General features: G+C 41.1%; 4 protein-coding genes across 4 annotated transcripts; 2 read left to right on the top strand and 2 right to left on the bottom strand.

Annotated features, from left to right (window-relative positions):
* Positions 1 to 1,234: 1,234 nt before the first annotated feature.
* RB195_019973 (uncharacterized protein) lies at positions 1,235 to 3,552 on the bottom strand (the record flags this gene model as incomplete). The annotated part of the gene is made up of 7 exons (XM_013453095.2): positions 1,235 to 1,288; positions 1,377 to 1,469; positions 1,641 to 1,736; positions 1,817 to 1,900; positions 3,124 to 3,249; positions 3,307 to 3,480; positions 3,547 to 3,552. The coding sequence occupies 7 exons, from the start codon at positions 3,550 to 3,552 to the stop codon at positions 1,235 to 1,237; spliced, it is 633 nt and encodes a 210-aa protein (XP_013308549.2).
* Positions 3,553 to 3,884: 332 nt separating this feature from the next.
* Positions 3,885 to 7,813, top strand: RB195_019974 (uncharacterized protein; the record flags this gene model as incomplete). The annotated part of the gene is made up of 12 exons (XM_064188071.1): positions 3,885 to 4,095; positions 4,181 to 4,328; positions 5,171 to 5,273; positions 5,388 to 5,460; positions 5,662 to 5,812; positions 5,892 to 6,028; positions 6,083 to 6,245; positions 6,300 to 6,444; positions 7,020 to 7,093; positions 7,183 to 7,346; positions 7,513 to 7,627; positions 7,720 to 7,813. The coding sequence occupies 12 exons, from the start codon at positions 3,885 to 3,887 to the stop codon at positions 7,811 to 7,813; spliced, it is 1,578 nt and encodes a 525-aa protein (XP_064043952.1).
* A 243-nt stretch (positions 7,814 to 8,056) lies between these two features.
* Positions 8,057 to 8,967, top strand: RB195_019975 (uncharacterized protein; the record flags this gene model as incomplete). The annotated part of the gene is made up of 3 exons (XM_064188072.1): positions 8,057 to 8,136; positions 8,667 to 8,838; positions 8,899 to 8,967. The coding sequence occupies 3 exons, from the start codon at positions 8,057 to 8,059 to the stop codon at positions 8,965 to 8,967; spliced, it is 321 nt and encodes a 106-aa protein (XP_064043953.1).
* Positions 8,968 to 9,364: 397 nt separating this feature from the next.
* RB195_019976 (uncharacterized protein) lies at positions 9,365 to 23,300 on the bottom strand (the record flags this gene model as incomplete). Its single annotated transcript, XM_064188073.1, has 15 exons — positions 9,365 to 9,483; positions 9,636 to 9,798; positions 9,877 to 9,959; positions 11,493 to 11,634; positions 12,081 to 12,184; positions 12,893 to 13,067; positions 13,422 to 13,516; positions 14,220 to 14,320; positions 15,369 to 15,443; positions 16,361 to 16,503; positions 17,737 to 17,843; positions 19,410 to 19,521; positions 21,872 to 21,964; positions 22,047 to 22,154; positions 23,157 to 23,300. The coding sequence occupies 15 exons, from the start codon at positions 23,298 to 23,300 to the stop codon at positions 9,365 to 9,367; spliced, it is 1,764 nt and encodes a 587-aa protein (XP_064043954.1).
* Between the last annotated feature and the right edge of the window lie 10 nt (positions 23,301 to 23,310).

Here is a 23,310-nt window from a genome sequence, read left to right on the forward strand (position 1 = left end):
AGTCCATGTACTCGTTAGCAGAGCTTTTCCGCATCTTTAACAGTTGGTATTTATCAATCGGTCTCTAAGATTTAGCTATCACTAATTGTTTGAGATGCACACAAGGTCTAAAAAGTCATCTAAGCGCCCGATAGTAAACATCAAACAAAATGAACTGTAGGACAGAGTTCGATAAGCTGTACACGAGGTTGTTAAATAAATTTATTGGCTAACGACAATATCGCCCTCTTCAGAGCCTGAAATGAGCGATTCAATCTACAGTTGAATTGAACGGCTTGGTTCCAAAATTGCTGGAGGCATTTTGGATCCAAGCCAAAAACCCCAAAATGAACCGCAAAGGCGAGTGTTTGTCGGTAACGCGGGAACTCGCGCCATATCTCGTATGGTTCTTCCGATCCAAATGTTACATTCGAACCACTCGCCCTCGTGATCAATCGGTTAGCGGTCCATGCTAGACGTCTCCGATCTAAGGTGAGCATCCGGTATAGTCGCTAAATTGGTGATTGAAAGTAGGCGTGGAGTTAATCACTTTAGTTGTAGAGAGGTTGGTCGTTTAAATTGTAGATTGAATCGCCCATTTCATGCTCTGGAGAAGGCTATATTGCCGAAACATTAGCCAATAAATTTATTTAACAACCTCGTGTACATCTTATCAAACTCGATACTACATTCAACTATGCCGAGGTTCATTGGAAGTCGAACTTTTCAAAATGAACTGTTTTTGTTTGAAAGAGTTAATTCTCACGCATCTTTAGAAAGTAAACAGGTAAGGGAACAAAAGAGCTTTCTGCTCAGAAGCACTAGACAAAATCTTTACGTATGCGTTCGTGATCATTATTCTTGGCACATAACAAATAATCGGAAATGTGCTCTGCTTGTGCAGGTCCAGTAAGCATCGATTCGCTTCAAATCATCTGAGAAATTGTGTTCTATTGGAGATCGCTAAAAGAAAACAAACCACATCAGCTGATGAGCGAAAACCAAGCTTCAACATTTATTATGACGAGATATTAATTTCAGATGATGGTTGACCACGCTTGGGAAATCTTTTGTAGCGTAAACATATCGTAAATTTGTGGACAAAAATTGAACGAGATTATCCAGTTTTAATTCAACAAGTAGTGGAATTTTAGCAGATATAACAACAACACTGTCCAATAATGCCAACAATGAAAGGACCAACAAGGAAAAAGCCGAACACACATACAGTATAATGTACGACTGCACCAGAGCATCATGTATTTTTACCAGTTCGGACTTGGGCAAGTTGATGTGGCTCCTGTTCGCCCTGAAATTGCATTGCTTATTGCGCCATCAATGACGACAAATGGGTGTTCATCGCTGACTATGTGAGGACAAAATTAAACTATCATAACCTCGAATTTGACATTTTTTACAACATAGGAAGGACCTTCATCAGCATCTGCGGCTGCGGGTTCCAAGTCAGAAATTTCCTCGGAATCAGAGTCCTGGAAAAATAAGTGTTCCATCAGAAAAGAAAGAATGGAAGATATTGAAGGCAAGATTTCATCTTCAGCTTTGCTCCTATTCGCACAAGAAAGTAAATTACTAGAAGTCTTTTTTTTCATTTTATCTTTTTAGCTTTTTTTCTCACTTTTCAGTTGTAATTTTGTACATACCTTTTCTTCATCCGACACATCTACATTCTGTGCAGAATCATCATCCAATCTTGCACGTTTACCAGGAACCTCCCATAAAGCATTCCTAACAAAAGCCTGTAAGATAGAACTTTTTTTTGCGAAATGAAAACTGTAAACTGAAACAACATAAAATATATAGTTATAAAATATGTCACCTTCGCAACCCGTTTATTTAAGCCGGGAGCGCTCTTTCTCATCTCAATGGACTTCAGCCGATCAACATATTGCTTTGTCCGTCTCTGCAAAATGAGAAATCTCATTGAACATGTCTCACTTGACAGGCACAAGTAATTCAAAAGACGCAACCGTGTGATTACCAATATCTTCTTCTTCAAGGACAAGCCAGAAACGCGCTAATATATAAAATGAGAACAGTGAATGAAACTAGAGGTGCCTTAAAATTAACTTAAAACACCTTACAGTACTAGAATTCAGAGGCATTCTTGGTTTTCGCGTAGTGTTCTGAAGGAGAACTGAAAGCCAGTTTTGAATGAATGAACAAACAATGAATGAACAATGATCGAGCTCGGCCCTCCGATCTCCGAAGTGACTGCATTCAGGAACGACGCCAAAGCTAAAAAGCCAGGAGAACCAGGTAGGTTACATCAAGTATTGTAAGCTTGGTAAGCTAGTGCTGATTTGTTCGAATGTACGCATGGAGTAAATTTGTCAATGATTAGGTTTTGGGACCGTTGATTTCGGAATTTGACTTCAAAACTTTTACCAAGGTAGCTGACCCACTAAACCTATAAAAGACATATCAATCCTACTCCTTGTTTCGCATCAGTCATCAACATTTTAGTGCAGATACAGACGAAGACAAATGAAATTTGAAACTTAGGAGTGTCGCAGCTACTAACCAGATAGATTAACAGAGGAAGAGAGTCGACCTACTGTTTCGCTAGACTGAATGGGTTAGCTCAGCCCTACCGCCAACCCAGCCACTCGTCAACTGCCCCACACAGCTGGTAAGCTGATCATAACGCTGATGGTGAGTTACATCTTCAGCAATTGACCTCATGATCAGCCTAACAGGGTAAACTCATTTGTTTGAATCATACTGCATTTAGGCTTCAGCAGCGCAGGCTCTTTCAGTTTCGAGAACAAAATATGACCTTTTTGCTCAGCTCGCCAATTTCGTACTGAATGACTCCGCCCTCACAAAAATTTCGCAAAATCTTCTATTTTACTCTTTAAATTTAGTGCGGTCATAAACTTGTAACCTTCCCATTTTATTATGAGTGGTCAGTTCCAAAGTTTCACGTGACAGGTCTTGCATTGCACACACGTACCAAGTCTTAATTTCTCGTAGCTCTAGTTGTGAACGAACTCAGCAAAATCGAACCTTTTCTTTGTTTCACTTCTTTCTGCATGCCATTGTCTAATAAAACAATATCTCTTCCTTACAAGCCGAAAAAAAAATGAAAGAAAACCTTTCAAAATAACAGAAACTTCAACTAACTAATTCGTCAGCTAATTGCACGATCTCTTTCGGGTCTTTTCCTCGTTGTGCTGCTAAACACCACCCAATCGAATTCAAAACGAACATTGTCATTACATCTACTTGCACTAATTCCAAAGGCTTTCGCTGGAAAAAAAGTGTCCAAAATATGAAATAAATTTTGAGGAAGGTGGAAAACGATACCTTCAAATGCTCATCGAAGCCAACTCTAATTATTGGATCCAACGCCAACTCTAACGCTGTTAGGGCTTCATCAAATCTTTGTAATCGTAGTATACATTCCTTAGGTAGTGTCTTCTTCGGTGGTGGCGTTGTTTCACTTGTTGATGGATCCTCAGCCGGAGGTGCTTCTTTCGTCTGTAACACACATGTACATATGAACTAACCTAATCCTAGGGTATTTCGGTGTGAAAATCCACATACCTCCATGATTCTTCAGCACAGTCCTTGTTTCTTTCAGAAATCAATGGTACAAAAAGACTCGCACACAAATATTCGCGATATTCGCAGCATTACGAAGTCGCTGACACATGGACGAGTTCTTGTTCCGTCGAATTGTGCATTTGTGAAGAGACGTTTCGTAGGAATATAATCGTTGTGGGTGGTCTTTTGTCTGTTCTTGCCTATTTCTCCCTTTTGTTTTGTTGTTGCTTCTAAACTTCTACTGACTAACACTTCTTAAATAATTTCTTTTCTCTCGAATAAATTCCGACTTCTCCTCCATGTGATGGATCCATTACAGGTTCAACCGTTGTGCTAAAATGGACGAGAATGAAAACGAATCCAGTGATCTTCCAAGTGATCCGGAAGCTCACACTCCTAACAATGAGATGTCTGGAGATAGAAATGATGCGGAAGTGAATAATGTAACGCCTGACTCAAAAAAGAGAAGGGTTTGGGAATCAACACCAGTTGACGTTCCTACCACATCAGGATCGGAAACTAACAATCAGCTTCCTCCTTGGGTTGCAGGTCCATCCATTTTCCTGGAGATGCTTTCATTTTACCTACCATTCAAGGTTTTGATGATGAAATAGTCGAACTCCGAGTATTACAGGTGGATCTCCTGCTCATTTCATCTCCTCCGACGATCTGCTAAAAATGTCTCTTGCAATGGACAATTTGGCGTTAGTGCATGAAATCGCAATTGATCCAAACTTCTCAGTATCAGAAATCCCAAAAAACCCCATCGAAGCTGCAGTGAAGTGAGCGTTTTTGACAGTATTTTCTTCTTAGCAGGTTTTCTCGCATCAGTCGCATTAGTATCCCCTTCTATGCTGTTTACCCTTAGTGTCTTAGAACCCAACTTTTTCCCCAAAATTAGTCTGGTGGGACTGTATTGGTCCGGACTTGAGGAACATAACACGCATGCTACATTGTTTCAGCCACGGTGCATAGACTGTCTCATGTCTCTCCCCAACATCTCATTTCTAAACGTGGAGACCAAATCATAAGTACAGATCAGGGCATACTCCTTATATTTCTTCTGTGTCACAATCGACCTCATTTCCTAACCTTTGTCAAGTTCTGTATTAGTTAGCTTGTGGAATTGCCATTCGACTAAAAACTTTGCGGAGGCCTGCAAAAAGGGCTACTTGAAGGTAGTTGCGCTTTTTCATCACTTCACAATATTAGGGGATTCAAAGGCTAAAAACCCTTGCATTGAAACTAGTGTAGGGAAATCAGCATGTGCGCAAAGATTGGTGAATGTTGTGTAGGATAGGTTAGAACACAAATATGATAGCAATTTCTTGTTCTAAAAAGGATAAGCGTATCAAAAACGCGTAGGATGCGCTATTGAGGTTTATTAACGCGTACTGGCCTGCTCAATGACTTGAGGGGTTCAGCCGGTGATCAAGTCAGTGTTTTAATCCTCGCAGACAACTCTGGTACCATTTATAATATTTATTTACCACAGAGAGATGAAATATTTTGTTGCCACTGAGGTGGTTCCGAACGATCGATCGTGCAGTAACAGCCGAACCTTCTAAACAGCACTGCACCCGCCACACCTTTTATCTCAGATGTTAATTTATCTTTTTTTCAGAGAGAATATGTACCGAGCCTACTGGGACATTCTTTCTGAAGATTTGAGGAAGGATCCGCCAGATCACGGACATGCGTTCAATTTGTTGATGGAAATCAAGCAAGTGGGTAGTGCGAGCTCAATAAATATGCTATAAGTCATCTGGCTTCTTGTATTATCTAGATTTGCCATGCTTCAACATTTATCTCCTCTTTGCTCTGCAAAAGAAGTATTGCAGACAATTTTGGAGGATGTCCTTTCGCCTGCCCATGTGAGACTGAGGGCCGAAGTTGACAGTGTGTTGGATGAAAGTGAGCTTTGGTATTCGATGAGAAATATCTTTTTTCTAGAACAGAAGGCATAGGTTTCCTGTGATTGAGCATTTAAACGAATTGAATATGCACAATGGCAGAGTCCACCCAAATTATAGTGTTACCTTAACAAAAGGGCCTACCGTTCTCGAAGAGACAACCTTGAAGAAATTATCAACATCCTAAATCCTGTTGCTTCAGATGCATTGCGCAGCAAAATGGAACAGAACTGTTTGGACGTGCGGGGCATAGGCCGCTTTATTGTTGACTTGCTTGGGAGACTATGTGCACCTGAGCGTGATCCCATAGTGGAGAAGTTGCGACATGAGGAAGGAATCGTGGAATTGATCAAGTAGGTCAAGGTCCCCTTGGGATCATATTTTGCGATCGCAGTACTACTGGTACTAATACATCAATACTCATTTTTTAAGAGGAATTTTCGGCTTAATAGATATAATGAAGAACGACCTGACGAACTATACGATTTCGCAAAATCGTGATGTAGTAGAAGAGTACAGCGCCCAGTTTGAGTACAAAGAATTCCTGAAATATCTGGACAAGTTCCCAGGTTCCTTTCACTATCACTTGCTGCTTTATTTCCATGGGTATTTGAAGTTTTTAGATGGTTCTGTCATGACGAAGGAATGGTTGAAGGTAGCGTATCACGAAGCCTATGCATCGACTTCCTCAACCAACGCAGAGCCAGAGGCGAAAAGAGAAAAACTTGAAGAAAACCCTCCCAGTGATGAAGAAGTTGTAAAATCTACTAGCAAAGGTTATCTCAGGTACTGCTTTCTACTTCTGCCTTCGTTAAAGGAAGTAATTTGTTCTTATTCAAGATTGGTCCAGTCACAAACTCCTTCACCATATCCAGAAACTCTACGAATAGATCGATCGCGCTTATGTGCGCTGGCTGAGAAATTTCTGCAAATGAACATTGTGACTAGTGCAGTGTTTGTGGCTTGCAACCTTGCGGGGAAACAAGTGAGTGCAAATTCCAATTCTTGCAGTTACATCTTCTTATCTCCATTATGTTTTTATATTTTCCTCTTAATTCCTTTCTTCTTCTTAATTGATTAACCCAAGCGATCTCTCTTCCGCCAATTTGAAATTTTGTTTAGCTCTGGACTTTGAGTAAAATATTTCGCATGCTTATTTATTTTTTTTTAAACTTTTCTTGTATCAAAGTGATACTGCCACTTATCAAAAGGAACTTTCCCGAAGCAGATCAGTTTGTTGATCAGTGCATTGTTTCCCTCCCTTTTCTTCTCTATGAATTAAATTTCTTTTCTTCTTCTTTATAAATCTATCTAAAATCTCAATGTTCGTACAATAACGATTCCATTCGCAGCATTATGTCATTTCTGTGAATTTTGACCACCATGTCATCTTGATATAGTATCGCAGTACTTCACATGTTGGTTCTGTTCATACTTCATCTCCGTAGAGCAGAAATTATATTTGTTCCGTTGAATAATGATAAGTTTGTTTTTTTCAATCTCGCTGAAACGAATCGAGTTCTCCTTCTTACTGGTTCTTTGTCACTTTTTCCTTTTAAGGTAACCGAAAGCGAAGGGTTCAAGAAATCATTGAAAGATCAGCTAATAGTAATTACCAATGATATAGAAGAGAAGTGAGATATTACTTTATCTGCTCAGTAGAATGATCATTGTTGTGCACTCTATCTTTGTTCTTTTATTTTCTTTCTACTACATATTCTAGAAATCTGGATGTTACCGTAGAGGCCGTTTGTGAGCAATGCGTTTGTATGGTGACAAAACGCGCTTCTGATTTATCAGTTGAATTGCCAGTTGGCCAGGAAAAAATGCTTCGTCAGCAAATCAAAGCCATTACCGATGAACACAATGCTATAAGAATGCTCGTCCGTAAGTCGAAAAAAAAAACTGCCTTCTTTTTTCTTTTCTTTTTCGTCTTCAACTTATGAGTATCAATGCGTGTGTGCAGTTCAGACGTGCTTCTCCAAGCGATCAAATTTGTCAATATTATTTATTATTCAGTATTTGTTACTATTCATTCCTTAACGTCATTCAGAATCACGGATTGCAACTTTTGTGGAGGAAATGCTTTGTTCTCCTTCTGAGGTGCCTCGACGACTTCTTCCCGGATTGTCCATCATTCAAAGAGAACTTTGTGCATTTACAGCTAGGTTTGTTGACTTCTCCTTTATTTCCCTGTAGTTATCCTGGGATAAGGGAGGAACTTTCTTCTTGGCACAAACTACTCTTCTTGATCTTTCAGACTGATCAGGATATGTATACATAACCGAAGGACATTTTTCGAACTCTATCGAAATATGCTGAGAGGAATCAAGGAAGCTGTCGGTTCATCTTGAGCTACTCCTTCTAAGCAAAGACGTCAAATTTAGGAGTAAAACCTAAATAGCTTTTTTATTCGGCTCTGATGTCAATAATAGATATGGGTTCATTACGGTCTCGTTAGTAGGGTGAATAAACTGTTTAAATTTCTTGCAAAGTGTTCCTTTGACCAAAGTCACTATCTGTCGAATTATCTACTATGAACCTGATGTAATTTCATCTTCTAGGTGTTTTGGCTTAGCCTTTTTTATATTTGAAGGATGTCCGCTCCCCGCCACCCAAACGCGGTTGTCATCACTCCTCCTACGCAGACCGTCTCCCCGCTTATACGATTCGGCAGGTAGTAAAGGTTTTCATTTTCTGTATTTCTTCGCTAGTAGAATAGTGTGCTGCTTTCGTTTTTCTTTTCCACTGAAAAGCTTCTGCTTGTTTGGTAGATCATTACAGGTTAAGTATCAATGAACGTGGACGAAAATATCTGCGAGAAATTTCTGTAGTAATTTGGTGCAGCAGAACTATTCCCAAGTACGCAGCAGCTATGTCGCCTTTGTCGCAAATCGCTTGATGAAAATCATCTTTCGTCCTCTCGAAAAGACCGGCAAAGGCACGAGGATTGCTGTAGCCAGGGCGCGTCTTTGAATTAGTTCAGGTGTTGATGATCTACAGTCATCACAACTTTTTGTTTTTGTTCCACAATATCGCAACATGTTTCGTAGTAAAACACAGATGGAACGGTGCGCGAAAACACCTATTAGTACTGATGTACAAATCGAATTTATGACTTTTGATGGAGTTCTGAAAATAAGGTTACAGAATATCACTAATGTTTGTTTTCTAGTAGTTTTTTCTTTAACCAACTGCTATTCTCAGGTACACAGCTCTTGGTCTTGGGATTCTGTGGGGAGCCTATCGCCTTCGTCAAATTCGCGAATATCACGCTGATCTCCGTGAGTGGGAGCATGAGAAGGCCGTCGCCAAAGCAACTGAGGAGGCAAAGAAGAAGAAGTGGCTCGCCAGGGATGAAATGCGCTACCTCATGAAGGCAAGTTTGAGTAAAATTTTTGTTATTTGTTAATTGGTGATATTGATTCTCCATCTTTAGGTCATCGACCTTCCATTCGAAGAGGGAGTCAGCCAGTTTGGTGTTGCTGAGCTATATAGGGAAGACTAGGCCTACTCTTTTAAAATAGTTCAAGACGTCAGTGTGTTTAGATAAACATTTGTTTCACCTATTGTATTTGTTTGTATGTAGGTTGGCTAGCGAGTTGTTCTTGTAAGGAGGGCAATTGGAGCGTCTAAGTTACACAACTACTGGAGCCAGTTGCTGAATTTACGACTGAAGTTGTTTCCTTGAGAATTTCCGTTATTAGGAGCGGCCGACGAAAACTAATAGTCTTAATTATCCGTGCAGTTGCATCAGAGGCAGGAAATAACGCCCTATTCTCTTTCTAGGCGAAAATACTGTTAAAATGCGTTTTGGGTTTAGGACATCGTTTGCTGTTACTTGGGGCACTGAAGACATTGTTTATATATCGTTTTATTAGCTGTGATGCATAGTGATAAGTGAGTCATTTCGATTTGCTTCGTTCACGCAACAATCGCCTTAGCACCTTGCCTGACGGTAATTTTGGAATCTCCTCCACAAATTCGACACCACCGGACAACTGTTTGTATGGCGATACCTTTTCTGTAAATTGTCGAAAGCATCAGCCGATTTTGTAACTTTGAGGGATTGGAATAATTCGAGACGTAGAACGGCTAGGTGTAAATTTTCATTTTCTATCGAACACCACAAATAAGGATTAAAGTCAAGAAAGTGGAGTTGAGTTTAAAACTAACCTTTCAGAAATGACTTCACTTCTTCAGCAGAAAGATTATCTGATTTGCGAATTACGAAGGCCTTCGGAAGCTCTCCTTTTATCGAGTCGGGAACACCGACAACTGCTGCATCACTAATCAATGGATGAGCTTGTAATATTCTCTCCAGTTCGGTTGGAGATACCTAAATGAACCTCATCATAACCTTTACAAAACTCCATCGGCCCATACAAGGTTGCAGCCACATCCAGTAATTACTTGCCTGGAATCCTTTGACTTTTATTAGCTCTTTGAGGCGGTCCACGATAAAGAGGTATCCGTCATCGTCAACGTAACCAATGTCTCCTAAAAATACGCTTATTAGTGGATTTGAACTGATGCAGTGTCGTACAGTTCACCAAATTTACAACTCAGCCTCGGTACGGCTACTTCTTGACGCGATGTCTAAGCACAAGTTGACCAACTAACATAATGTATAGAAGAGTCAAAATGACATGAAGCACCATGCAGTTGCGTGAGCGGTTGCGCTCAATGCGCTGCCGTGCAGCGGTCATCGATCGGCTGAAGATCCCTTCTACCATCCATCGTCCATCCGTCCATTGTTGTAAGTCGCAATGGTCCGACCGCCATGTCCATCTCGCCGGTTCGAGAGCAACAGCAGCTGCACCGTACCTCATGTCGTTTTGACCCGGCTCTACATGACCTCTGGATTCAAAACTTTTGGTTCGATGGGACCCAAATGGTCGCGTTTGAGGCGGCGCGTTTTAAACCACTCTCAACTGAGAGTGAGGGTATCACTATGGCGCTGGTGATGAGTGAGCGTCTCACCACGTTCAGGTAGCTTTGATCTGCCTGTAAAATAAATTATAAAGTTTGGTTTTGAGTTTTGCAGTTTTAAATCCAATTTATGCAGCTGAAGTCTTTGAGAAGGTGCCCTGATATCGGAAGAACTATTAAATTAGAGGAAAAGGATTTTCTTACTGCTAGGACTATTCTGCAATTGTTCACATTTACACTAAAAAAAGGACAGGAATTGAGTCTTTGCAAACTGAGATCTTCAAGACGAAAAAAGAGTTTAAAAAAAACCAGGCGAATGAAAGGAAAGTGCTGCGAGGAAGTTGTCGCACTTTGTGGAGAGAGGCAAGTGAACGACTTCACTGTGGACACAACAACTCGCCCCAGTAAAAAACATTTTACTCCAAAATATACGTAGTATTCTAGATGTACACCAAAACTCGGAAAAGTTGTCAAAACTCTCATAGTCGTGTCGAAATGACGTGAAGCTTGGTGCAGTTGCGTGAAAGGTTGCGCTCGAAATGGTACTTTGGAGCTAGCGTTTGGGATCAAGGTGGGACCTTCGTGAACTACAGCGATGAGTGGTTCTACCAAGAACATCCCCTTTGGTCCTCGCATCGCATCGCTCCGAGCGTAGCCCTCTACAAAACTGCGCCGAGCTACTTCTGTCATTTTGACCCGACTACACCAACAACATCCGATTTTGAAATTTCTGCATGTGATCCGACGTAAGGTCTTTCGATTGAATTTGCAGAACAGAAGCACTGTTTTCAGGAAGTCATAAAAGAGCGCTCTGATCAATATCCATCCACCACATATGGTCGGGTCAAAACGACATGAATTACGAGTGCAGTTGTGGTGCATTTGCGTACGCGCTCGAAGCAGCGCTGTGGAGGCAGCAGTTGGAACCGAGGTGGGACCGTCGCAAACTGCAGCGATGGGTGGTGCCTGCAAGAATTTCACAACGCTTCCAGTCGCTACGCTCCACCGAAGCGCCGCGAGAGAAGCAGCGTACGCAATTGCGTGCATGCTTCATGTCGTTTTGACCCTGCTATTAAAAAAAAAAACTCCACTTATGCTCACCAGTGTACATCCAGCCATCTTTGATGCATTTTTGCGTCATCTCGGGTTTTCCGAAGTAACCGTACATCACCGTAGGACCACGAATACAGATTTCTCCCAATTCACCACGTTTCTTAGCGATGCCAGTTTCTGGGTCCACAATCTGGAACATCGCTTGAACAAGATCATTCGTTTATTCGGCTATCCGTTAAAATTTCTGTGGGCACACACGAAATCAACAATCTTAGAATTTCTTCCGGAAAAGATTTGGTTCTGGGTGTAGATTACGACTGTGCTGCGAAACTGTGTGGGAAAATCTTTTGCCGACCGTTCGTACCTACGAGACACGTTAAGACGCACCACCCTTATACGCGCGCTGCGTCCGCGTGCAAAAGAAAATGAAGGAAGTTTCCTCCACAGACTACTCAATTAAAAATAATGAATAGGTTGCCTATAAAGCCGGTGTGTGTTCGAGGATGGCGCATTCTAACGTACCTCGTAAGAACTAAATCGATTCCCACGCCGTTTTTCAGAACGATTAAGGGGAATTGAGCGTCACTACGCTGATTCCATCATCGTCAACTTCGTGGAATGCTTTCTTTAATTTACCTTCATTTCCATATTCGACGCTAATTTTCCGACACTTCCAAATGGTTGCCCACTGATAAGGTCAGGTAAGTGTGACGCCATGCATATTTCGGACATCCCGTAGCCTGAGAATCAATTTTGTTGCATGTTTTTGAGCGCAGAATGTCAAGCATTTGTGATACAGCGCTACAGTACCCAAAATCGTTGGTACATACTGAACTAGAAAACAGTTTTTTCCCTGCTTTCATCTAAAGATGGTTCATTGACAACAGAACACAGTTTTCTCAGTTCTGTTCGCGTTTCCAATAGGCGTAACGAATGCAGTGGAAAAACCAGGGATTTTTAGTTCCACGCTAATTTTTTGCATCATTTTAAATTGAATGTGTTTAATTTGATGATGAGACTGATAGACTTTTCCGCGGACTGGAACAAATAGGTCATTCATGCTTCCACAGAACTGCTGGAACAGAAAAAAAACACACCTACACGTGGAGTCTGTTTACGAGTCGTTTTAATCGTTATAAGTTAGAGATAGAGTTCTGGAGAGTTGTAAGTTATGTGCTTTGAAAGTTTATTCACTGAGTCTTCCAGATTTTTCTGCACTGATACCATTTGCAAGAAAACTAAGAGATCTTTCATCAATGCTTATATTACAAAAAAAAAACGTTGCTAGTGAAGATCAATTTTAATTCTGTGGCAGAAAATGACAAATAGTCAATAGTAAAGCTGCAAATAGTTTTTTTTTTTGACTTAAATTAAAAGTTTGGATCGGCTTTGTAGCATCGCATTATACTATTTATTAATGTCATCCCGAAACATGAAAACGTACATACCTTGACATATATGTTTTATGTTTTTGTACTTGCTAACCAATTCGTCGCAAACATCCTTTTGAAGTGGTGCAGCTCCGTTAAGGAGTGTATTAAGAAAAGACAGGTCATACCGTTCACATATAGGATTTCTAGCAAGGAACGAAAGTATCGGTGGGGCTACAGCAAGGAAGCGAATCTGGAATTTACATAATTAAAGGCATCACCCCACGAATTTGAGGTGGTACGGATTTGAGGAGGATGACTCGCTCCATTTCTTCCTAATCGCCGTAAGAAACGGCCCGGAAGATGCGGCGCCGCACAAAGCTGGCGCGCTCCAATCGAACTCCTTGTAGAAAATAGTGCGCCAGAACGCCCGAAGCCGTATCTTCCGGACGTTTTTTACGGCAATTAGGAAGAAATGGACGGAACCACCCCGGTCTCCATAATCTACGACCCCATACAGGAATACCCCACCTGAAATCCGTACCACCTCAGATTCGTGGAGTGATGCCTTTAAAGACAACAACGCCATCACAGTAAACGTACTTACTCCATATTTTTGAATTGACTGACAGAACAACTCCGGCTGAAAATGTGACATGTGGACGGAAGTAAAGTCGTTTAAAACCGCGTCCATGAGAAGGCCTTGAAAGCTCAAAGTGTAATCTGATATAGGTAACAGGTAAACAAATAACTTGAAAACAGAAAGCTAAAAAAATATGGAGAATGATTGCAGCAATATTTGAGTAACAGCGATTCGCATTTTGATGTACTTGATAGCGTGGTGATGATTTAAAATCATCACCCCACGAATCTGCGGTGGTGCGGATTTCAGGTGGAGTATTCGTATACGGCATGGTAGGTTATAGGGAGGAAGGTGATTCCGTCCATTTCTTTCTAAGTGCCGTAAAAAACTGCTCGGAAGATGCGGCGCATGCACAACGCTGGCGCGCTATAATAGAACTCGTAGAAACAATAGAACTTGCAGAAAATAGCGAAATAGATTTTAAAAAGTATAAAACAACGCTCGAAGCCGCATCTTCCGGACCGTTTATTACGGCAATCAGGAGGAAATGGACGGAATCACCCTCTTTCCCATAATCTATGACCCCGAATAGGCCTAACCCACCTGAAACCCGTACCACCCCAGATTCGTGGGGCGATGCCTTAGAGCACAAGATAGAGGAACTCTATGTTCTAAAGAGAAACAACTGATTAAAAAAGGGCCAGCCTATCCTTCATCTGTCGCTAGGATGAAGGTCTACGTTACCATTTTCCTATTGACAGTGAACGTCATCTTTGCTGTTTTGTAATTGATTGAATTCCTTGTAGAAGCGAGAAATCTCACCGAATCCGTAACAGTGATAAAACGGGAGTAACAGCAATAATTTGTCCTTCTCACGGTCTAATGGAGGGTTTACTGCGCCAGTCATTCGAGAGTTGTTATGACTGAAAAATCTATAGTAGGGTCAAAACAACATGAAGTACGTTTCAGTTGCTTCACCCCACGAATCTGAGGTGGTGCGGATTTCAGGTGGAGTATTCGTATACGGGATCGTAGATTATGGAGAGTTGGGTGATTCCGTCCATTTCTTCCTAGGTCCCGTAAAAAGCGGCTCGGAAGATGCGGCGCGCGCACAAGGCTGGCGCGCTCCAGTCGAACTCCTTGTAGAAAATAGTGCGCAGGAACGCTCGAAGCAGTATCTTCTGGACCGTTTTTTACGGCAATTAGGAAGAAATTGCCGGAGTCACCCCCTCTCCTTAATCTACGATCCCGTACACGAATATCCACCTGAAATCCGTACCACCTCAGATTCGTGGAGTGATACCTTTAAGAGACTACGCTCATAGCGTCTCGCAAAGCGATACGGCGTAGTGTAGCAGTTAGGATCGAGTGAGGACCCATGCTAGCACATCTCACCGCTGCAGTTCGCTGCGGTCCCTCCCCGTATCTCGAACCGCTATCTCCACCGCATCGCCTGGAGCGCAGTCGCTTTTGCAAATGCACAGTGCTTCATTTCGTTTTGACCGGACTATACCTAGTTATTATCATTATAAAATCCTAAATCTTTTGACAATTCCACGAAACCATGACAAATGTTTCAATACAAAGAGAAATAACAAAAGTAATTCGAACGCTTTCTTAGATATATAGTCGTTTCAGGATGATTTGAAGCTTGGTGCAGTTGCGGAAGCGGTGCGGTGAAGGCACCGGCTGTTACCGAGGTTGAACCGTTGCTAACGCCGCCGCAGAGCTGGCCGGAGCCCCTTCGATGAAAACCGGCGAGCGCAGCCGTTTACGCAATTGCACCAGGTTTCAACGGTGACTATACCTGAATCTATTATAGAAAAAAGAAATACGTTAGAGATAAACACTTTGTGCAGCAATGAAGCAGTCATACGTTACTAACAAAGTGCTAAGTAACAAGAGAGGGGGGGGGGGGGACAATGAACATGGATCAAACATTCAGATAGAAGAATTAACTGGTGAACTCACGACATGAAGATGTTCATCATAGCACAATAGTTTCTGTGTGTTAACATTACTCCTTTCGGTTCTCCTGTAGTTCCACTAAAAAAGAATTTTGAATTTTCCAGGAAACCCGGGTATGCTGCACACGTGGCACTACAAAAACAAAGAAGGAGTACATACAAACGTATTTCGTGAAAGTTCCTCTACAGATTTCTTCAAAATGGTTGTTTATGCATTTAAGGTGATAAGGTAAGGGGTGACGAGCGTCTCGTCGACTACTATGCAGATGTAGTTTCACATTACCTTCGGCGTCTTTGCTGAAGGAGTTCAGTGAGTTTTCGAAAACAATCTACATATTTTTTAAGTGCTAGTGATAAAATTACTGATTATATATTTTTTATTTCTTCGCTGAGAGAAACAAGAAGTTCTTCAATGTGCTTTTACCCCAAGGACCGCAAAGAAAGAGACATGGTTTTGGGAAAGGGAAATAGTTATTTATTAATTATTAATTACTTTTGGGCATTGAATAAACAGCAAGCCTAGGAGCGTGACTACAGAAATTTATGAAGTAATGAATTTGAAGTTTTTTCTCTTCATATAAAACGATTTCTTTAATTTGGAGACAGAATCATCGTGTATTTATCGCTCCAGGAAGCAGTGTAGTTCTCTTGAGTTATGTAGAGGTTCTCTAACGACCTATTCTCTGCGGTACTTATGCTATCGTAAACCATGAAATTTGGCCGCTGTTTGCAATCACAACGAGAAAACCCAAAAAGACCAGAACGGAGGTTTCACGTCGCTCAAAAGAGTGAAATGAAGGATTTTACAGATGAAATCTGGAGGATTGTAAGGCAGTGAAATGCCCCATTTTTTCTGCTGGACAACTGTCGCATAAAGCCGAACCTTGAAAGAAACACACAGTTTTCTGGGTGTTCTACACCTACGGCAAAATGCAAGTATTTTGAATAAATAATATACAGAAGAAAAACATTTCACGGCACGTAAACTCCTCCCACCTTGAGTATGGCATGAACACCGGATCCCGATCAACGTCAACTGCAGGAGCTGTAATGTTCCAATCGGGTGTTGTCTCTAAGACATCAGTCCACCGATGAGTTCCGGAAGGCAAAGTCTGGTCGTTATTAAGGCAAATTATAATCTAAAAGTAGAAGTTGAATTCCATATTTTTCCATTGTACTTGAAATTCTGAATAATGATTCGTAATCTTCGGTTGATGTTATGAAAGGTCTTCATTTTATAGTGCATTTTTGCCACTTCTTTTTAGTGGCTATTCGTTGTGGGCTCTAAATGAAGTTAGGAAAACTCCCATTTTGGTTAGTCCCCATTATCATGTTCTGATTGCGGGTGATGTACATTATTCATTGAATTCATCATTGAATTACATTGTGACGTTCTAGCGACGTTAATAGCATTATTGCTAACTTTCTGTAACCTTCTGCCACAGAACTGGAATATTTCTTTCCTCACAACGGTTTTCTTGAAATATAAGCATTGGTGAATGACAGCGTAGTCTTCTTGCAGAAAATGTCAGTACTATATTTGGAGAATTTTCAAACGTGATTTTATCTCTATATTCTTTCGGGTGTTCCCCGCCTGCGATTCGTCGAGAACTCATTCGCACAAATCGCAGGCGGGGGCGGAGCGCAGAGGTGGGCATTGCAATAAAGGACGTCATAATGAACCTCATTCCGAAGTCGTCTGTTTACAGTGCTTGGGGAAATGAGCGGATCCACCCCCGTATTCATAATCCACGACCCGATGTAAGTATACTCCAACAAAAATCCACAACACGCCAGATTCGTGGGGTGATGCCTTTAAGCAGCTCTGTCTGCATGGCCGTGTCTAATATATAAAGGGTCCTGACAAGAATGATGACGATAGCGTACAGCAGAAATGCGGAGAAGTGCATTAGGGTGAAATAGTACGCATGCAGATGTGGCGGCTATGAGAGGGTTACCAGCGACTCATTCACTATTTGGCAATTTAGTTTGAAACTACTACGCGGTACTGGCACTCCAATAACCAGCGAATTCCAGTTTCTTACGTCGTCGCCCTGTAATATATCGTAAAATCCCGATCAGTGTTTTCTGATGCCAGTTCAATGTGGTGAGACACGCTTTGCTTGCCGTTCCGTGGCAGACTAAGCCCAGTTTTAAACGCAGTGATTTTAAAAATGGCGAAAGCTTTCAAGCAAAAATGTTGAAATATATGTTGCTTCTAACAAAGTTTAAGACCTTCGAAATTTTTAAGAGCTTTTCTCACTCCACTAGCGGATTTAGCCCAGAGATTCGATTTTAATACTGAGAAATATTGGAATCATGACGCTACTGCAAAAATGCGTCAAAATAGGAAGAAGCAAAATCATTCTCACCTTCACGTCAGAAGATTGCTGCGTTGCCTTCAGCACCTTTTTAAGTGATTGCTGACCAGTGAAAACCAGTTTAGCTTTGCAGTCCAGGAGGTGGCGTTGTAGTTCATCTAAGGATGCAAGTAAAATGAAAGCCATGGTTTTCGACAAATATACGATGTTGCATTGGTATCCACTAATATCAGTTAGCCCAAACCTACTTAGCATACAATAGTGCAGTGAGCAAAATATTGTGTTGGTGCAAAAATGATGCCCATTTTCAAACATTCACTTTGAAACGCTATAACTCGCCTCAAAATCAACTTTATAAACAGGAATGAGAGCAGTTACAGTTCACGCATCTTTGAGACACAAGTTTGTTCATTCCCGCTGCATAAAAGTCCGAGCTTTTGCAGTCCACAAACTTCCGGAAGTCGTTTTTGCATTACCTTGGTTTTGGAAGCTATCCTCATGTTTGAAAAAGTGATAGTCGGTTGGCAAAAGGACTGGCGAATATGGTGAGTGAGGCAGCGAGTTGTGGCTAGCTCGTTCAACTTCAGTAGCGTCACTTTTGAAATGTGTGGCCGGGCATTGAGGGGAATTGGGCCTCTTCTGTTCACTAACGCCTGGCGAAGACGTTAGAGTTTGCGGTGCTCTCCGCCCAGTTCTTCGCAGCACCCCTCTGGTCTTCTCAGGTTTTATGAAGCTGTAGTGCTTTACACCTGTAGCACATCTTCACATAGTCACAATGGTTTTCTTCGAGTGCATTTTCGGGTTCGGGAAGTGCTTGGGAGCTTCATCCTTGTCCACTCATCGAGAAGGACCCTTACTGTTGTCGTAAAGGATCCATTTCTTATCGCACATAACAATACGATGGGTAAATAGATTGTTTTTGTTGCGTAATAGAAGCGCTGCGCAGATCTCAAAACGGCTGTTTCTTTGGGATCCGCTCAGTTCATGCGGCACCAGCTTGCCCAACTTTTTGATCCTACCAATTTCCAAATGGCGGACGACTGTTGAATGGTCAATGCCTAGTTCTTGGACAACCTCTCGTGCTGTTCTAAGCGAATCATCTTCAACGATTGCCTTCAGCAGGTGGTCGTCAACTTCAGAAAGGCTGCCGCGATCTTCCTTATCTTCAAGGCTCACGTCGCCACAACGAAAACTTTGAAATCAATGCCGTACCGTGGACTCGGTGGTGCTTCCTTCACCCCAGCGTTGATAATCTGAGCTGTCTCCGCTGCAGACCTGCCCTTCTCGAACTCGTAGAAGAAGGTTTGGTGAAATCTAGCCTGGACATGTTGCCTTCGAAGTCTTAGTACTGGCCAAACACTCATTCTCGTTCAAAACACTCACCCACTTAACTACTAATAACCACAACAAAATGCGCTACAAAACGCTATACGGCTTCTATTATTAAAGATCAGGGTCACTGATAAGTGGGAAGAAATTTGTAGTGAAAAAGGCAACAAAAAACACGCATCATTTTTGCATCAACCTAATATATCCTATATGTAGGCAGTGCAGTCGCTGACAATAAGTGCTGTTTTTATCCACGACTCGGCTCATTATCATTGTCCCCCCGACCTCCCCCCCCCCAAAAAAAAAAAAAAAAAAAAAGAACTGTACACAATTATCCTTAGTGTATTTCTTTCTGTAATCCTAGTCATATTTTTCTACTAATGTTCCCCACTTACATTCCGTAGAAACGGGGCTTATTGATGTCAAAGTGCCGCCGTTTAGTGTGACTCCGAGAAACACCGACAGCCATTCCCACTGGTTTGGTAATATCGCAGACGCAATATCTTTCTGAAAATATCGAGAAACACTCCATGAGAATAAAAAACGTTGTATTGGAGGGAACTGAACAGAATCGCAGGCGGGACGAGCTGGAATTCTACCACTGAATCGAGGCCAGCAGGTACGCAAATGTGTAGGAAAGACGGTGTTAATTAGAGCGATCCTATTTCCACGTAAGATTGTTGTTGAATTGAGTTATTTGTAAGTAACAGCATAATATTCTCATTTGTTCTACTGTTTATAGGTTGCTTATGAATAATTTACTGTTTTTTACTCTTCTTAAACGAGTTAGACTTTGTAATATGACACCCATGTAAACGATGTTACTATTGGAAACTCCAGTTCCCTAAAATTTACGAATTTATAGAACTATTTTGCTATGACATATACAGGGTGATTACAAATGATTTATCAGGTTTTGACGTCTTATATCTTCAAATAAATATTGCCAATTTATACTGATAACCAGTAGAAAAAGCGTACTTCAAAATTTTATTTAGACATTGCAGCTTCCATTTTGGCGCACCATTCGGCAGGGTGATAACAATTTACAAAATAGCAACGAATCAACGGAAAACATTTTGTGTCTTGAAATATGAGTAGAGAGGATCCGTCACCACTGTACAGCGCACATTCCGAAGACAGTACAACACACAGCCAACCCACCAAAGTATTCTGCGATAGTAGTTTAAAGAAAACAGCTCAAGGAGGCAGGCTGCCTCGGCAAAGGAAAAAGCTGCCGGTGACAACCTGTTCCGGAGGCTCTCTTAAAGGCATCACCCCACGAATCCGAAGTGGTACGGATTTCAGGTGGAGTATTCGTATACGGGTTAGTAGATTATGGAGAGGGGGTGATTCCGTCCATTTCTTCCTAACTGCCGTAAAAAACGGCCCGAAGATACGGCTTCGGACGTTTCGGCGCGCTATTTTCTACAAGGAGTTCGACTGGAGCGCGCCAGCCTGGTGCACGCGCCGCATCTTCCGGGCCGTTTTCTACGGCAATTAGGAAGAAATGGACGGAATCAGCCTTCTCTCCGTAATCTACGATCTCGTATACGAATATTCCACCGGAAATCCGTACCACTCCAGATTCGTGTGGTGATGCCTTTAAGGTGGCCCCCACAGTCTCCCGACCTTACAGTTAGTGATTTTTTTTTCTGGGGATACGTGAAAGACAGTGTTTACGTGCCACTTTTTCTCACAACATTGACTGAATATCAGAACCGCACCGCTGATACGCTGGTGAACATTGACAGGGACATGCTTGACCCTGTCAATGTTCACCAGCGAATCAGCGGTGGCTGAACTTGACCACCGCTGATAGATTTGTGCGGTGAAACACGAGGAGAGCACATAGAATATTTGTAATGATGCATAAGAAGTATGGAACTATGTTCTCTCATAAAATGTATCAATCATTACTTTTTTATAATATTTTGTAAGATAAATTCATTCAAAACCCGATGAATCATTTGTAATCACCATGTATTCGATGTGGAGACAGATGCAAGTCGTCAAAGTGGGTGGTCGTAGGATGGCAAAGAACTGTCACGCTTGGTCATGACAGCTACAGTGTAGTTAACAGAATCAGTAGTGTGATTTTGACCGAGTACAGTGTGTTCGCCGACTGATAAAATGAAAAAAAAGGAGGAACAGAAGAAATTGTGGAATTTCAGTGATAGCGCTCATAAGACTTTTTGCAAATAATATAATCTAATGATGCAGCAATTTCCCATACATGTTCAAAGGCTAAATTTTTAATGCAGTTATGCGGCGAAGCAGATATGACTCCATCGAAATGTCTAAACGTGCGACTTATTGTGTTGAGAGACAATTTTTTCTTGGAAAGAAATTTTTTAAACATGCTGGTAAAATTCCTATGGGTTGATAGAGAATTTCCCACTTTACCGTAAAAAAATTGTTTTGATTTTCAAAAAAAATTTTTGATCCTACATTATTTATTTTATTTCTAAATTTTCTAGATTGAACTAGAATATTATTTGGACAAAATGGAGCATTTTCGACACTACTTACTTTTTGGATTTAATTAAGACCGTAGTGCCGCCAAAGTTTAGATTGGTACTATGTACGGAAAGTGACAAATGCATGGAAATACCGGGCACATCTTGGCGCTCCGGAAAGAGGGATTCGGAATTGAGAGGCGAATCAAACAATGAACGGTTCGAGAAAGAAATCAGTTTTACGATTTTTCAAGAAAAAAGACTACAAAACGTGTCGTCTCTTTGATTTGTGACCATAGCATAGGAAATAAGAACATAGAACTGCGACACCCAGTAATTTCAGATGTAAGGTTATGTTTGAGAAAAAATTTAGTATTCGTATATACGATAAAACACACATAGAAGCCGTTCTTCCGAAGAAACGTCGCTAGAGCGAATGCAGAATCGTTGACGGTCTTGTAGTTCACTTCCTTGTTATTCTCGGCGCAGATCTGAAATAAAACTAGTGGTCTAATTCGGGTTGGATTTTTTTAAAGTGAACGAAAAGTGGCTGTTCATAAGAAAAGTCATTACAAAGGCTATCCTTTTAGAGTTGATTCGGCTCTTTACAGCGTCTAATACAACATCGGAGAACGATGAGCTTGGTATCGGCACCGAAGGATAATCAGATTTTATTATATTCTGAAATTATAACATTAACAATTTAATTTAATAACTTCTGTTGACATCTAAAGGTATAATCAGTGTTAATAACATCTCTGTAGATTCGATTATCTTATATATTTTTGGCTAGGACGTATTCGCCAAAGAAATTCTAGTCACCTATCAAAAATAATATCAAATGAGTTCACCCCGGTAACGTTTCTCTATTTCAGAAAATATACATATATATAAGATATATATATATATATATATATATAAGGAGAATATGCAGTATGCTTCGACCTATCATCATTATCTCATACTTCGATCAAATCTGGTTTGAACATTTTATTAGATCTGCCAAAGTTGAAGAATATGGGCGGCATTTTGTCCTATATTCCAGAAAGACAGTATTGTACGATTTCATTCAAATCATTCAATAAAACAGATTTTTTTCTTTTTGGGGCTGGAGAACGGAAAAATAAGCACCGGATTTTTTTGCCGCAATATCGATGGAATATAGCATCATGGTTAATTCAAATCCATAAAAACTTACATTTCCTTCAAGCGTACTGCATTCAAGCCTTTTAACGTGAATTTATAAATCATTTTAAGGATAAAGGATAAGGTCTCTGGCGTTGACCAATCCGCTTGGGATGCGCCCCCACGTTCACTTCAATTCAGAATCGTTTGAGGTTCACGAACGTGTAACTGGCCTCTACAATGACCTGCGGTAGCTAGCCGATGTGTCAAGTCAGTGTTTTTATCCTCTCAAACAAGTCTGGTACCAATTTATCGACCCCGGAGGAATGAAAGGCTTGGTGAGCACTAGGGCGGACTCGAATCTCGTTGTAGTAAATAAATCGTTGCAATAAAACATAATTAAAGCGTTAGTACCACTTTGAAAATGGCATCAATTATGACCTTTTTGGATTATATAAAAACTATTATAAATGCTTCAATAAAAAAAGATGGAATTTAATTAATTTTTGGCCATCTTTTTTTTCGGCTATCATGGCAGAAAGTGAGAAAAGTACGTACTGAGGCTTCATTGTTGTAGCGTCGATGTGAAGATCGAAAGACGACCGTCGGTTGTAGTCGTTTCCAGCACAAAGTGAGTCTTTTTGAGGATGTTGTAATACGAAGATCAGAGAAGGAATATAGCAGTGATTGTGTGAACCTCATAATACTATAA

This window comes from Necator americanus, chromosome II (assembly GCF_031761385.1).
Source record: "Necator americanus strain Aroian chromosome II, whole genome shotgun sequence".
Classification (NCBI taxonomy): domain Eukaryota; kingdom Metazoa; phylum Nematoda; class Chromadorea; order Rhabditida; family Ancylostomatidae; genus Necator; species Necator americanus.